This window comes from Camelus dromedarius, chromosome 5, assembly GCF_036321535.1.
Source record: "Camelus dromedarius isolate mCamDro1 chromosome 5, mCamDro1.pat, whole genome shotgun sequence".
Taxonomy (NCBI): Eukaryota; Metazoa; Chordata; class Mammalia; order Artiodactyla; family Camelidae; genus Camelus; species Camelus dromedarius.
In genome coordinates this window covers 40,824,351-40,842,288 of record NC_087440.1, presented here as the reverse complement: position 1 = coordinate 40,842,288, position 17,938 = coordinate 40,824,351, and the positions used below count along the sequence as shown (strand labels likewise).

The 17,938-nt window shown below is 31.9% G+C and overlaps 1 protein-coding gene across 9 annotated transcripts in view; it reads left to right on the top strand.

Moving 5' to 3' along the window:
- Positions 1–17,938, top strand: part of RALGAPA1 (Ral GTPase activating protein catalytic subunit alpha 1) — a 204,683-nt gene that overhangs the window by 159,058 nt on the left and 27,687 nt on the right. For all 9 annotated transcript variants that reach the window (XM_031453588.2, XM_031453590.2, XM_064485901.1 and 6 more), the window contains 2 exons: positions 14,140–14,298; positions 15,756–15,883. In XM_031453588.2, the coding sequence (XP_031309448.2) occupies positions 14,140–14,298; positions 15,756–15,883 (287 nt within the window). The remainder of the gene's footprint in view (positions 1–14,139; positions 14,299–15,755; positions 15,884–17,938) is intronic.

Below are 17,938 nucleotides of genomic sequence, written 5' to 3'. Positions count from 1 at the left end.
TAGATACAATTTTTATATGGATTGAGGGAGAGGGAATAAGTTAAAATGTAAATTACTACAAAGCACTTAAAATGTAACCTTTTATCATAAATTTTAACTAAAACTAATATAGCAGATAAAATAAACCTTAATTAATTAAAATAGATTTTACTGCCTTAGAATTTATGAGAGATATAGTGGAATGGTTTTGATGGCCCACATCTTTTAAAACCTACACCACTGTTTTGCTACAGCTGGCACAAGCATTCAAAAATCATTCTAGTGACCACAGACATACCTCAAAGTAAAGTTGCGTGTGTTCAATTCATGTTTGGTTTTTTTAGGGAGAAAAATTTTTTTAAAGTAAAACCTTGTCCCATGTTTCTTTATTGTCTCCTCCTCTTCTTCCTTCTCCTCAGTTTATTCAGAACTACTGCTGAATGTAACCAACGCAATAACATCATAAGTCATTTTATTGGATAGTCTGTTCTCATGTTGCCAGATATTAAAGCTCTTTACACTTCATTAATAAGCTATGAAAAGAAAATAGTGTTTCTTACACTCTTTAGAAAAGGAACTTCAGAATTCCTCTCAAATATTTTGTAAGATTGATTTAATATCCTTGCTTCCTTTTGTTTACATTTTAGAATACTGTTGGAAATTGCCTATTTAATGAGTAATGGTTAGTAAGATTAATATATAGATGCTGTAGATTGGAATGAGTAGCAAAGGTGGAGCTAATAAATGTAGGAAAGTATATTCAGTAACAGGTTTGCTATAGAATTGGTATATAGTTTTTGAAAGTACAGAATGAGACATGAATACTGACAAGAAGATGGTGAAGAGCTGGATTGGAGTAAAGCTTCATTAAAACTTCCATTAGGCACTTTCTTCCATCACTTCATTTTAAATCTGTATGAAAATAAGCCATACCCAAATTAGGGACAATTAGGAGTTTAGTACAAAAAGATAAATAATTTTAATCATTAAGAACTTGGCAGTGATCCTCATTTTCATGACTCCATAGCTACAACTTTTAAGCCCCAGAGCAGTCTAAAATTAATAGTATCTTCGATTGCAAACATAAGAGCAGAACAAAATACATCATTTTTTGCTGAAATGCTTTTCTTTTTTAAGAAAATTATGAGGCTATTTTTACTTCACTATATTAAACCTGATGATTATAAGATGATTGAAATTTTATTCCTGCAACCTTTGTAAAAATGTCAAATAAGTAAGATTTCTTCTTTCCTTCACAACAGTCACAAAAGTTTGTCCTTAATTATTTGAGGAGAATCTGAAATGAATGGTTAAAAATCCATTGTCATAACAAAATTAATTTTGGAGATGATAATACCACTTAAAATTGTTATATGGTTGAGTTTTAATTAAAATTTTACCTTTAAATGGTAAAATTTTTAAGTACTGAACTTACTAGAAAATTTTGATGGATTAAACTTTAAATTTAAGATTAAACTTACAGATATTTGTTTCATCTATAAGTTTAGAAATTTTTTCATTGTGATAAAAATATATATAACAAAATTTACCATTTAAACCATTTTTTTTAATTGAAGTATAGTCAGTTTACAGTGTGTCATTTTCTGGTGTACAGCATAATGTTTCAGTTATACGTACAAATACATAAATTCCTTTTCATACTGTTTTTCACTATAGGTTACTACAAGATATTGAATATACTTCTCTGGGCTATACAGTGGAAACTTGTTTATCTAGTTTATATATAGTACTTAGTATCTGTAAATCTCAAACTCCCACATTTTAACCATTTTTAAATATACAGTTCATTGTCATAAAGTACATTTACAGTGTTGTACAACCATCACAAGCACTCGTTTTTCATTTTCATGTAGTTCAAAATACTTTTTATTTTCTCTTGAGAATTCTTTGACCCATGCGTTATTTAGAAGTATATTGTTTAATTTCCAAGAATTTTGGGCTTTTCCAGCTATCTTCCTGTTACTAATTTCGAATTTAATTCCATTGTGGTCTGAGAGCAGACATCATGTGATTTCTATTTTTTTTTAATTTGTTAAGGTGTGTTTTATGGCCCAAATGTAGTCTGTATGGTGAATGTTCCATGTGAGTCTGGGAAGAATGTGTAATCTGCTGCTGTTGGATGAATAGTCTGTAAATGTCAGTTATATCCAATTGATTGATGGAACTGTTGAGTTCAGCTACATCCTTACCAGTTTTCTGCCTGTTGGATCTCTCCTTTTCCGAGAGGGGTATTGAAGTCTCCAACTATAATAGTGGATTCTTCTATTTTTCCTTGCAGTTTTATCAGTTTTTGCCTCAAATGTTTTGCTACTCTGTTGTTAGGCACATACACCTTAAAGATTGGTTATGTCTTCTTGGACTATTGATCTCTTTATCATTAGATTATACCCCTCCATATCCAGGATAACTTTGCTTGCTCTGAAGTCTGCTCTATCTTAAATTAGTATGACTACTCCTGCTTTCTTTTATTGGTGGTATCATGGTATATTTTTCTCCATCCCTTTACTTTTAATCTGTATGTGTCCTTATATTTAAAATGGGTTTCTTGTAGACAGCATTTAGTTGAGGCTTGTTTTTTAATCCACTCTGACAGTCTCTGTGTATTTAGACCATTGCCATTTAAAGTGATCATTGACATAGTTAGATTAATATTTCCTGGATTTGTTACTGTTTTCTATTTGTTACTCTTGTTGTTTCTATTTTTGTATTTTACATTTTTTCTACGATTTGTGGTTATAACTGAGCACTTTACATGATACCATTTTCTCTCCTTTCTTAGCATATCATTTATATTGTTGTCCTTACATTTTTTCAGTCCCTGCCCTAGAGTTTGTGCTATATGTTTACAACTAATCTAAGTCCACTTTCAAATAGCACTTCAGTGGTTCACTGCAAGTACCTTATAATAACAGAATATGCCTAATTCTTCCCTATATGGTTACCATCATTCATTTTATTCATACCTAATCATATATACATAAACATATATAATCAAATACATTATTGCTGTTTATTATTTTGGACAAACTGTTAAGTGTTAGAATAAGAAAAATAAGTGATTTTTTTTGTTGTTTTTTTTTTTTGCGGGGTGGGGGTGGTAATTAGGTTTAGGTTTCTGTATGTTTATTTTTAATGGAGATACTGGGGATTGAACCCAGGACCTTGTACCTGCTAGGCACAGACTTTACCACTGAGCTATACCCTCCCCCTAAGAAAAAAAAGTTTTGATTTTGCCTTCAGTTATTGATTCTCTAAAACTCTTCCTTTCTATATGTAGATCTAAATTTCTAACCTATATCATTTTCCTTCTCTCTGAATTTCTCATTAAGGCAGGTCTACTGGCAACAAATTCCCTCATTTTTGTTTGTCTGACATGTCTTTATTCTCTTTTGAAGGATAGCTTCACACGGTATAGAATTCTAGATGAGTGGTTTTTCTCTCAGCACCTTAAATATTTTACTCTTCTCTCTTCTTGCTTGCATGATTTCTGAGAGAAAGTCAGTGTAATTCTTATTTTTGCTCCTCTTCCATAAATAAAATATTTTCTTTTTATCTCTAGCATTTCTTTTTTATTCTTTCTGAGAATGTCCATCTCTCTGCTTAAATTATCCATCTGTTCTTAGATATTGTCTGCTTTTTCCATTAGTGCCCTTAGCATATTATTCATAGTTATAATTCCCACGTCCTTGTCATATCTGACTTTAGTTCTGATGCTTCATCATTCTCTCACACTTGTGCACGCTGAATTACGGTTCAGGTTTTCCTACTATGGCACTGGATCCTGCAGAAGTTTCTGCTCCTTTTAAGTTGTTATTCTTCATATTTGCCTGTCTATCCGATTTGGGGGCAGCAGTTTTCCCTATTACCTCTCTTCTCTGATCTATGAAAAGTACTGTAGTTGATTTTTAATTTGTTTAGCTTTTTACTTGTTAGGACAGAGTGGCAGCTTCTAGTCTCCTTACATGCCAGGCTGAAAACTGGAACTCTCAGAACTTTATCCTCCCAAACAGAAACTCTGTATCCTTTAATAATAACTCTTCATTACCCACCCCAACACACCCCCTGGTAGCCTCTAACTTACTTTCTTTCTCTTTGAGTTTTCCAGTTCCAGATACTTCGTGTAAGTTGGAATCATACAGTATTTGTGCTTTTGTGTCTGTCTTATTTCACTTAATATAATGTTTTCAAGCTTCATTGATATTAAAGCATGTCAGAATTTCATTATTTTTATGGCTGAATAATATTCCATAATATATAAATATATTTTGTTTATCCATTTATCTATTGATAGACACTGAGTTGTTTCTACTTTTTAGCTACTGTGAATAATGCTGCAGTGAACATTTTCATGCCAGTATTTATTTGAATCCCTATCTGCAGTTCTTTTAGGTATAGACCTATGAGTGGAATTGCTGGGTAATATGAAAATTATATGTTCAGCTTCCTGAGGAACTGTCAAACTGTTTTCCACAGTGACTATACTATTTGACATTCCCACCAATGCAATGCACAGGAGTTCCAATTTTTCCACATCCTTGTCAACACTTACTAATTTCCATTAAAAAATTTTTTTTGGCTATCCTAATAGGTACAGTTTTATTTCGTTGTGGCTTGCATTTCCCTAATGCCTAATTATGTGCATCTTTTCTTGTGCTTATTGGCCACTGGCCATTTGTGTATCTTCTTTGGAGAAATGTCTATTCAGATCTTTTACCCATTTTTTAATTAACTTGTTTGTAATTTTCTAGTTGCATGGTTGGAGTTCTTTATATGTTCTAGATGTTAGTATACAGATGTTAAGACTGGCAAATATTTTCTCCCATTTTGCAGGTTGATAATGTCTTTTGATGTACAGGTTTTAATTTTGATGGAGTCCAGTTTATCCATGTTTCTTTTGTTGTTTATGCTTCTGGTATCAGTTCAAGAAATCACTGCCAAATCTAATGTTGTGAATGTTTTCCCATATACTTTATTCTAAGAGTTTTATAGTTTTAGCTTTTATATTTAGGTTTTGGATCCATTTTTTAGTTAATTTTAGTTAATTTTTGTGTACAATATGAGATAAAAGTTTGGCTCTATTTTTTTGCATGTGGCTGTCCATTTGTCCCACCACCACTTTGTTTAAAAGACTACACATTTCTTCATTGAGTGATCTTGGCACTCTTGTCAAAACTCAATTGGTCATCTATGTAAGGCTATATTCTGGGTTCTTTATTCTGTTCCGTTGATCTGAATATCTATCTTTTTGCTTTAATTAATTAGTTTAATTACTGTAGCTTTGTAGTAAGTTTTGAATTCAAGTAATGTGAGTCCTACAACTTTGTTTTTCTTTTTCAAGATTGTTTTTCCTATTCAAGATCTCTAGAATCCAAATGAATTTTAGGATAGGTTTTTCTATCTCTGCAAAATCTTTGTTGGGATTTTGATAGATTGCACTGAACCTTTGGATCCCTTTGGGTAATATTGTCATTTTAATATATTAAGCCTTACAGCCCATGAACATAGGATATCTTTTCATTTACTCATGTAGTCTTTCATTTCTTTTAGTGATATTTTGTACTTTTTGGTATACATATCTTTCTTCTCCTTAGTTAAATTTATCACTAAGTATTTTATTCTTTTTGATATAATTGTAAATGGAATTATTTTTGTAAATTCCTTTTTCAATTGTTCATTATTAGAAATGCAGCTGATTTTTGTGTGTTAATTTTGTATTTTGCAACTTTGATGAATTTGTGTATTGGCTGATATGTTTTGTTGTGGAATCAAGGTTTTCTACATTTAAGATCATGTCTTTCCAGTGTTGCTGTGGAGAAACAAGAGCTTGGAGCTTCCCTAGTCCACCATTTTGCTGACATAACAATGTGGAAAAAAATTGGGTTTTTTTTCCCCAAGCTAATTAATTCTAAATATAAAATTATTTGGCAGTTTACCAAGTGGAATAGTATTAGTATTTTTTTCCCAATTACTTTGCAATTATTTAGTATTATTTTTCAAATTATTCAAGAAAGAATGTAGGCAATTATGTGGCATGATATTCCAGCTGTTTAGTATTGAGATGCCAGAAGTATTATAACTTTAAAAAATGAAAGCATATGTTTATAATTTTAAAATAATTAATAATGCAAGCATGTGTACTATTTTAGTAGTTAACAAAATTATACTTGTTTTATTGAAGAAAATTACCCTGGCCAGGTAGGCTTTTTCACTTAAATAAAGCAAGTTAAAGGATTTATTCGTTTGTTGTAGTGAGAAAATTTCAAAATGTCACTTTCTTCACATGTATAGTACCTACCATATAAAAATACAACCTATCAAAACTGTAAACAGTAAATAATAATGTGGTATCATTTTGGAAGGTATAGTTCTCTTATCTTCTCAAGTAGTAATTTAAGTTTGTTTAGTAGAATCTACGATATCAAGGTTGAGAATAAAGTGAAGCAACATTTCACTTAATTCAATAAAAAGGAAAAACTTACCTAGTCTCATAATTCAATATAAATTATTCTAAACCTTTTCATAGAAATGAAAAAAGTTAACATTTATTTCTCTGTATACTGAGTTTTCCTTTTCCCTGTTCTCTATGACCCTTGCCCCTAATCTGTTCTTCAGAGTCCTAATATGTAAGATTTTTCTAAGAAACAGAAACAGCTTATAGTTTAGCTCTATTATAATATCAGTTTCTTTTTAATAAAAGGTTAAATGTTTAAAGTTAATCATACACACCAGTTTGAGTTCTCCTTAATAAAAAAATCACTTTCTGTATTGGTATTTTTTCTCCTGAATTTAATAAATTCCACATTAGTGGTAATAAGTTGAGGCCTAGAACATGTGTCCTATTGCAAATGAACAATTGGCTATCATTAGGTTGTCCCCCTTTCCTTTGTACATATATCTTTAGGTGTGTTAATCCATTCAGTAGACACATTAATGAGCACCGGTTGAAGTGTAATATTGAAGGAAGTAAGGCTCGTTGACCTCAGCATGGAGTTTAATACCTCTAATTAAATTAGATAGTCGACAGTCAGTATAAAGAAATAGCTGTGCCTCTGGCAAAGCAGAATTATTTATGACTCTTGTTCTTTGTTTTAAACTTGATAGGAGAAAATCATTTATACCTATTTTATAGAAACTAATTTTAGTTTTCACTTTTTGTTAAAAATATCACATGGTGATTTCGTAAATTATTTTTAAGCATTTTATTTTCTCAGAATGAGGTAAATATTCTTGAACCTTTTTAAATGAAACATTTTATTTCTTATGAAGAGAAGCTTTTTCAAGGCTCAAGATGATAGCAATAGAATTTTTACCACACAGACTATATGTTTTTAACAAATTAACCAAACATTCAGTCTAACAAAGTAGTCTCTCTAGAAGTATTATATTGCCTTATCAGAAATCCTGATGTAAACCCAGTCGAAGCCATCTGTTCTATAAATTATCTCTACCTGAGGAAGACTGACGGAAAATGGTTAAAAATAATTTCCACTTAACTGAGTTTATTCACCCCTAAAAATCAAAAGTGCTGCAAGCATTGGTGTAAAGTGTTCACAGGAGCTTGTCTCATTTCCTCTGTCTCCTTGTTCTAGCCACTTGCTGATACTCTCTGCTTCATAGGTAGCTGAATCATCTTTTTAGGAGTTTGATGAAGATCAGGTTGAGATAATTGTAACCTACTTAGTTGGACTCTCTAGCCTATCTTTCATTTCCTGGACCCCCCTAAGAGGGGAAAGAAGCACTTCATTTAAGTCAGTTCTCTCTGAAATACTGTTAGTGTAATGGACAGCAGTTTGTTTGCTGTTTTGAAATTTGATCACGATAGTTTCACAAATAAATGAGCTTTATAGAACTACTTGTCGAATTTTAACTTTAGATCTGTTTTTCTTTATTTTATCTAGAAATGCAATTAAAATATACTTCACTTTCCAAAGAACCACATGCTAAATAAAGTCTGGAAAATGAATTAAAAACAAATTTAAGGAACAGTAAATTTTTTTAATTGTTTTAGTAAAAGTGTAGTTAATGTAATAGTTAATAAATGCTATGGAATTATACTTATGGTTTTAGTCCCAAATATAGCCACATACATAAAATAATTCTATTTTAATATCATAGAGTCTACTCTTAACCCCAGTTCCTATAAATATACTCCTGATGACAAGAACAGAAGATTAAAAAACCAGGAAATATAAATGGTTCAGAGTAAAATTACCTCACCACTGTGAATGGTTTAATTTGGATAGTATAGCAGCGGCTTCTCATTGCATGTAGAATAAAATTCTGATTCTTCATTATGGCCTTCAGTGCCCTACAAGATTTGACCACTTGCCTGCCTACCTCTCTGATCTCATCTCCTGTCACTTTCCTTTTTATTTACCACAATCTGGCCTCACTGGCTGTCATTCTAACCTGCCAGCATATCAAGCTCATTCCCATCGCAGGGGCTGTACACTTACTATTTTTTCCATTTGAAATGCTCTTTAACCACATCATTAGGCTTTCTCATCCTCATTGTTCTATTTCTTAAACACACGTGACAGTTCCTAGAGAGATCTTTCCAGACCATTATGGCTAAAAAAGTTCTCTCTACCCAGTAACACTATCACATTACCCTACTTTATATTTTTATAGCACTTCACCATCAAAATGGCATATTTAAATTAAGCCATAATTGCAGGTAATTCTGTTTTTATGCTGTGCTCTATGTATTGATAGAAAAAACTTGCCAAATAAATACTGTGATATTATATTTTTAATAGCATATTTATTGAATGACCACTCTGCTAAGGTATTGTATACTAAACTGCTGTGCCCATTGCTTCAAGAAGCTTTTCCTAATTACTAAAAATGAATGATCCAGACAGTAAATTATGAAAATATGTTTTTTTTTACATGATTGGGGACTATATATATTTTGCTACATATGAGTGTCTGGAAAATGTGGGGAAAGAATGAGGGCTTGGGTAGTGAGAATTACACAGTTTCAGTTTCTACATGTATACCACTATCTCCTGAAGTAACTTCCTAACCTAATTAAACTTCTCTACATTCTTCCAAGTGCCATTACAGATCAGTTGTCTTTGTTATTTGCATTCAGAGAAGTATATTTAGAGCATTAACCATTAATTATTCATTTATTGCTTGGTTGTTTACTCTGTCTCCTCCACTGGACTTCAAGCTTTGTGGAGAGCAGAAAATATGTCTGTTTTTCCTCACTGCTGTATCTTCAATAGCTAGCACAGTGCATTTAGTCAGTTCTCAATATTTGCTAATGTTTGAAAGATGGCCGATAAGAAAGAGAAAGAGGAGGGGGGAGAAGGGCTTTTTAGAACCCAGGAACTAGTCCAGGTGTGTAGGATGACTAGCATCTGACCTAGAGCAACAGTAGAGGAAATAGGAAGGAAAGTACAAAAAAAGGAGTATAGTAACTTTTATTTTAATTGAAGAGCTTGTTAGAGATACCATAAGGAAAACAAAAATTGAAGACTTTCAGATTTTGACCTTGAGTTGTTATAACTAGTTATTAGGTGCTTTTAACAGAAATGAAGATGTAGGGGATAAGCTGATTTTGTGAAACAGAGGATATAGTTACATTATATGAATTCTTGTCTCCAGCTCCAAATGAATGATTTTTCACTGGAGAAATCTAAAATCTCCACTTATGATAATGGAAAACAAGAACACTGCCATAAGATAGGCAAACATCTGATTTTCACAAAAGGACACGGAACAGGCCACCAACTACAAAAACTACTAACATTCATGAACTCCATGTCAGTGCCTGGCAAAATGGGATTATTAAACAGATGGTTTGTGAGCACTTAGGTAATGAAGTAGTGATCACTAGGAGCCACCATGAGTTCACCATAACAAATCACATCAAAGTAACTTAATTTGTTTTAATAGGATTACTAGATCAGGGAACGCCATAGATAATATAAAGCATTTAACTAAGTCATTTTTTGTGGACAAGTTGAAGAAATGTGGTCTTAATAATAGTTCAGTAAGTATGTTCATGACTGGTTGTATAATTATATCTAGAGATATAAATTAATTATTTAATGAGAGGCAATATAGGGAGGTAGTTAGAGTATGGTTTCTAAAACTAGCCTGCTTTGCCACTTACTAGTTACATGACCTTAGGCAAGTTACTTTATCTCTTTAAGGTTCAATTCCTCACCTGTAAAAATAAGGTCAATAATAATTATATTTACCTTATAGCATTGTTGTGAAATTAAATAAATTATTACAAAGCACTTAGAATAGTAAGCACTTAATAAATGTTGGATATTTATTTAACCAGGAAGGACATCTGTAATGACTTTCTCTAAGGCTCTTACCTGAACCTGTCCCATTTGACATTGTGACCCAAAATCTGAATAAAGATGCTAGAATTTGAATTTAAGGATAACCCAAATCTGGAAAAGAGAGAGCCAGAGTATTGAATAGCAGAATCATGCTAACAAAAGACCTTGATAGACTTAAAGGTAATCTGAACCTGCTATGATAAAGTTTAATAAGAATACATAGAAGTCCTCTCTAATTCTAGCAGTCAATTCTGTCTGCTTAAAAGAACTTCATAAGCAAAAGTTTTCAGGGTTTGAATTGACTACAACTTCCATTTAAGCCAGTGTTGTAAAAATGCAGAAAATAGTTGAACAGAACAAAGGAAGTAGTTCCACTATGGGCTGGTTGTATTAGAGCATCTATTGATATTGTATTCTATTCCAGACACTACAATTTAGTGGAAGCATTAATAAACTGAGGTAATAATCCAGGATAATGAATAGGTTTGTAAACTATAAGGGGAACACTTTTAACCTGGAATAGAAAAGTTGAGATATATATTAGACCAATCTTCAAACACCTGAAAAAATAATATATGAAATATACATTGGGTTTACTTGCTAAGTTTTATTGTAGAAGAACTAGCTTCAGGAAGACAGATTTTAGCTTAGTATAAAGAAGATTCTGATGATTGTAGCTCTTTTAAAATGAATGGGCTGATTTGTGAATTTTAAGCTTCCCAGCTCTAGAAATTTCAAGCAGAGGCAGGATTACTTGCCAGGGATATTACAGTGGGAGTTCCTGTATTGTGTGGGAAATTAGAGCTTTAAAGTCTCTTCCAGTGCTAATATTCTATAGTGTAACGAGGACTTCAATTTTATACATGTTGAATTTCATTTAACTGCTTTATCTTCATAAATTGATAATGATAATCTACAGCTCATTGTATATAACTTGAATACCAAAATGACTTCAGTAGCAGTTGAAGTGAATTTGGAACAGTAGTTTGGTTGCCAGTCATTTGAATAGACCTGTCCCATGTACAGAAGTCTTTACACTCTTATTTTAGAAGTGATTGGCATCTGGGTACAAAAACATGTAGGTAGGAACTCCTTTGAGTGTTTTTAGAATCTAGAAAAACCTGCTGAGTATACAATAGGACACAATCTTTTAAGTCTATAAGAGATAAGGAATAGATAAACAAAATACTATATAAAGTATTTATCAAATGTCAAACACACTTCTGAAATTTCTATTAACTATTAACCACTGAAAATTCATATTTTCAGTAGTCTTTCAAAAGTTCTAAGATACTTTATTAGCAATTTCTCAATTTGTGTTTCATTATTATATAGCAGGTTTTAAAGATATAAAAACATGCCTCACCATAACAGCATAAAATAGTTACTTTTTTAGCATTTGGATATAAATGATAAGGGATGTTCTTGAAGCTTTCCTAAAAATGATTGAACATGTTTTAAATGACTGTTATATGCATGATTCTATGCCACAAGTATCTTCATTACAACATCTTGGTAAAAATATAGTATTCTTTTCCATTAAACTTCCATATCAGACTTTTAATACTCTGTGGTAGATATTTGAAGACAAGCTTTCTTTATAAAATAAAACTACAGTTGCCCTTTTCTCTCATTTCTTTAGATAAGTGGGCACTAGAAATTACAGATAGCTTTGGCAAGAGTTCAAGGGTTAATGTAGCAGATAAATAAAAGGAATTTTCTGTAAATTGAGACCTGCATTATTTCAGTTGTCTTGTCTTTCCTAACCTAACTCATTTAATTTTAAAAAGTAAATACTTAAATTCTTCCTGACAGTGTGCTCAGCTTTTACTATCGTTTATTACTTCAATTATACTAGCTATCACTTAGAACAATCTGCCATTTGGAAATCTCAGTATAGCCTGGAGCTTAGTATTAGATCTGGCTGCTATTGTAACATGTACAGCATATGACATTAATGTATCAAAATTAGATTGGATCATCCCTCCTGGTTAAATTTATTTCACATTTCTTTTGTATTCAGTTAACATAAACCTATTAGGGAAGCTGACACATGGGGATGGCTGTATAGGAAGGATATTTTTAAAGTATTTTGATTAAAAAATGAAATTATAGAGCCATGGCTTTTCTGAGTTGTGTAATCTTTTTTGGTTTTTAGAAATGTCACAAAGCCCATGTCCTGCATTTATGTCATTCAAGGTGTGTGTGTGTGTGTGTGTGTGTGTTTGTTGAAAATAATGAGAATTAAAACTTAAACAGTGTTTTGATGTTTGAGGTCTATCATAATGTATTTAGAGCAATAAGCACGTTTATGGTTTTCAAAAAGAAAAAAAGAATTACTTAATCCACTTAAATCTGAAAAAAGCCTTCCTTAAAAGAAAATAAAAATCTTTAAACTGTATTTCTAAAATGATAGATTCTGGTCTATAGATTTAGCTGGAGAACGTCTTTAGAATAATAGCTGCCACTATCTTATAATCCATCAAAGAAGGGAGGGAATTTCTTGCTTAGGAATATAAATTTTAAAGTTCAGGGATTTGCCTCATATTCTTAAATACTTAATGACATTCATAGTGATTAGAATTTTCTAGACTGGTGTTGGAGACTTTTAAGAACCATTGGAACATCAGTTCTTGGCTCTTTTTTTTTTTTTTAAGTACATAGTCCTATTTGATAGACTTTCTTCTCAGAAAAATAACAAAGATGAAATTTTCAAATATTATAGATGCAGATTAAGAACTCCAGGGTTAAACAGTAACAGAAGAGAGCATTTCATTAATTGACTTAATTCCGTTCTTTGTTTAAATCACGTATTTAATTCTTTTCCTGCCCTGTGGTCATTAAGCCAAAATAAATTGCATATTTCAAAAATAGAACTTGCCTGAATCTTAGCCCATAATAAAAATACTGATGACATCCTAATTTTCTCTTCCAAACTTCCCTGCGTACAATATGTCCAGTTATCTGAACGTAATAGAAAAACCCACGTGAGATGTGTATCCAAAAATGGATTCAGATGTTTGCAGTAGCAGAATCAATACATATACTAAGATAATCAAAATTATATATTAAAATACATGTTTATGCAATAATCTCTGTGAAGAAAACTTAAGACTGATGGGTATTAAGTTCATTTTTCTTAATAGTTCATTAGAGATCCAACTTTTGGATACTTTGCTTTTTTATAATTTTAATCATCATGTTAACTTTAATTGCCAAAAACACCTTTGTAAGCACTACAGATATTTGAGTAACACCTAGAGGGAGTCTAACTAATCTCAGGAAGTCTGGTTGGAAGAATTTCATAGGCAGAGTCTCATAGGCAAAGAAAACCTGGAAATAAATTTGTTAAACTAAATATAATCAACTTTCCCTTACTCAGTAGGTGATGACCCAATTTATGAGTTTTTTACTTCTCTTCCTAATGCCTCTGTTAGGCCATTTCACTACTCATTAGCACTTACAGAGTGTGGCCAGAAAAAAAGAACAATCTTAAATTAGTCATTTCTTAAAAATACTCTTAAAAACAATCTTTGGTAATGGAGAATTGATGCAGTTGCTGGTAAGAAAAGTATTTGGGCTGTGAATTTTTTTAATCTAATTTCTCTGTTTCACATTGACTATAGACGGTTGAAAATTATCTAGTCTTATGCAGTATCTCCTAATGTTTTTTTTGAGTGTTTTGTGTTGTGAAAAATGATCAAATGAAACTTTAAAAATATTTTTAATTTCTTTACCTTTTAATCTTTTTATAGTATGTTGTCAGTATTTTTATGACTGTACTCAAGAGGGCTTTTCTAAAGCACTATGAACTTTTTTCTTGGTTTCCCAGTTGAGACATTTAGGAAATGATGAAGTACACATTGTTTGGTCAGAGCATACAAGAGACTACAGAAGAGGAATTATTCCTACAGAATTTGGTGATGTCCTTATAGTAATATATCCAATGAAAAATCACATGTTCAGTATCCAGATAATGAAAAAGCCAGAGGTAAGAACTCCTTATCTTACATTTTAATAATATATTTCAAGTTCTGTACAGCTTTGTGAGTTTCTTTCCTTCTTTCAGAAGGATTAGTTTAGCCATCAAGTTGTGAAAATGAAAGGGGAGGTGAGGCACAGACTGTAGCTCTATGAATCGTCTAAGTCTAGTTTAGAAGGAGCTAAAGCAGGAAAAATAGAAAGAAACTGTACTGAAATATGAGAAAACCAGGTAGTGCCAGAGTGGAAGATCCTTTACATTAAGCTCACAAAAATGACTTACCTTTTATTAAGAGGATGAATACAGTTTCCTAAAAGACGCAGTAAGAAGTAATCACTCCCTTTAGAACAGGAACGCATGATTCCTGTATTTTTAGTTGATACATCTGGCTAAGATTACATGATTTTTTAGTTATGTTACTTAATAAATGAGAATTCTACAAAGTAAAAAAAAAAAAAGCCAAGTAGTTCTAGCTGGATGTCTTATACGATAGGGCTGAAACATCAGCAGAAGTATTTTCTTCTAGAACAATAAAAGTTTGGTAGTATTTTGGTGTCTGTCCATCTTCTGAGTGCTTTTAGTTTATAGAAAACCTACTTTTTGACAGTTTATCTTGAATTTTTAGAATTTCTTGAATTGGATTGTTTCCCATATATGAATTTAAGCTTATAGCCAGATTTTATTAGGATTCATCTAAAACAGAGTTCAGCAAACTACAGCCCACTTCATGTTGTTTTTGTTAACAGCTTGCAAGCTAAGAATGTTTTATTACTTTTTTAATGGGTTTTTCTTTTTTTAAAAAAAACTTAAGAATATACAACAGAGATAGTATGTGGCCACAAAGCCTAAAATATTTACTGAATTATCCACAGCTCATGTCTCTGCATTCAGCTGCCATTTCTACCAGCCATATTCAAATAGAATGTTTTGAAACTGTCAGTCATCTGATAAAAATGAGATTTTTTTCCTAGTAAACCATATAATAAAATAAAAAATATTTTATGTTCTGTGGTAAAATAATAATAAAAGCATTTTAGACTGTGTAGTAAAGCTGGCATCACACAAAAATAATGAAAAACTAACTTGCTAACTGTAAAAATGTGTATCTTTTCTCTGTTTATTCAGTGGAGGAAAAGTAATTTATTTCCAGTGTTGGGTTTTGTGTATAATTGAGGCAACAAAACTTTGAGAATTGGCAGATAGTATAAATTATTTAGTCAATTACATGAAGCACATAATTCTTTTGAATGGAAGACCTGTAGACCATTGGCATTTTTTGTTTATTTATTGTCCTAGTATGGACCCATCATGGAAAAGAATTGAATTTGAATAAGTATTTCTACTAAAGGAAGAACTGAAGCAGAAGCGGAAGCAGAAACCTTTTTGTATACAAACTGTTTTGATTGTTCTTATTTACAACCTTTCTCCAATTTGAGTATAAAATTATGTTCTGATTTCTCATTCAGGTTCCCTTCTTTGGCCCACTTTTTGATGGTGCTATTGTGAATGGAAAGGTTCTACCCATTATGGTTCGAGCAACAGCTATAAATGCAAGCCGTGCTCTGAAATCACTGATTCCATTGTATCAAAACTTGTATCCTTTTTAACAGTGTGTTTTCTACTCTGTCTACTTTCTGAACTACTACTTATGTGTTGTTAAGTAAGACCTTTGAGTTTCTGTTTATTGATACACTGATGATAGAGTTCCTCCCCAGTGTTTAAGCAGTTACGATATTTGAATAATGCATTTTCTTTTATACACTTTTAATCAGTACTTATTTTTTGATTAATTAATTAGCACTCCATTATATACTAGGCGTTCTGCTACTCTGGATGCAGAGATAATCGAAATAGTCATCGCAAAGTACTCAATCGGTTGAGGAAATACACTGTTTTCAGTATATGTGCAGTAATAGAGTTGTGCAAAGATTGTTCTGGAAGTTTAATAACAAGGAGCATCTCACTCAGCTGGAAGGGGTGGTGGTATCAAGAAACACTTCTGAGAAATGTAAATATTGAACCAGTCGTGAAGGATGAATAAGAGTTAATCAAGTAGATGAGATTAAGAAGAGCATTCCAAGCAGAGAGAACAACATAACCAGAGACATAGAAGTAGGAGAGGACAACATGGCTTCTGGAGTCAGAGTGCTTGGACTCAAATGTTGGCCACCACTTCTTTAACCATGTAGACTTGGGCAAGTTATTTAACCTCTCTCAGGCTCAATTTCCTTATCTATAAAATGAGAATGAGAATAATATCTAGCCTGTAGTGGTATGAGAACTGACTGAGTCAATATGTATAAAAATCTTAAAACAGTGCCTGGGACGAACTATGCACACAATTTTAAATTTTAAATTGTTTGCTATTCCTTTCTAAAATGGATTTGTCTTTCCATATCCATTTTCTATGTGATTAAAAACATTTCGGTTATTTTTCTTTCACATAATAAGCTGCAGATGTTAAGCTTTACAGGGAGGGTTTTTTAAATATCCTATGTCCTTTACCATGTGAAATGGATTTATCATAAATCTGCTGCATACATTACTTCTCTAAGTGAAGATTGATTTATGCAATCTGATTCCTATGTATTTTGTCACATTCTGACACTGGAATGGAATTATAGGTGGATCATGCATGTTACATTGATTATAGATAATGACACTTATATTCCATTTCTTACTTGTGGCAGTTGTATCTTCACTTTAAGTTGAAAACTCAAATTTGACATGGTCATTGTTTTTGAAATGTAAGGGTTCAGCTTATTATTTCCTGTCTCTAGAAAGGTAGCTAATCTTATAAGTAATATCCAGATTATTAGCTATAAACTAACTTAATCCACATTGTCAGCTCTACTGAAGTTGACTTCTTTCTGACCTTTACCTCTTTACACTTCCCCTGATCCTGATAGTCATCTTGAAGTTAGTGTTCTCCACCATTTCTTTTTTTTTTAATATATTTTTATTGAATTATAGTCAGTTTACAATGTCTCAGTTTCTGGTGTACAGCACAATATTTCAGTCATATAGGAACATACATATATTTGTTTTCATATTCTTTTTAACCATAAGTTACTATAAGATATTGAATATAGTTCCCTGGGCTATACAGTATAAACTTGTTGTTTATCTCTTTTATATATAGTAGTCAGTATCTGCAAATTTCTAACTCCCAATTTATCCCTTCCCACTCCCTTCCCCCCTGGTAACCATAAGTTTGTTTTCTATGTCTGTGAGCCTGTTTTCTGTTTTGTAAATAAGTTTGTCTTTTTTTTTTTTTTTAAGATTCCACATATATGTGATATATGGTATTTTTCTTTCTCTTTCTGGCTTACTTCACTTAGAATGACAATCTCCAGGGCCATCCATGTTGCTGCAAATGGCATTATTTTATTCTTTTTTATGGCTGAGTAGTATTCCATTGTATAAATATACCACAACTTCTTTATCCAGTCATCTGTTGATGGATATTTAGATTGTTTCCATGTCTTGGCTATTGTAAATAATGCTGCTGTGAACATTGGGGGTGCATGTATCTTTTTGAATTAAGGTTACCTCTGGACATAGGCCCAGGAGTGGGATTGCTGGATCACATGGTAAGTCTACTTTTAGTCTTTTGTGGAATCTCCATACTGTTTTCCACAATGACTAC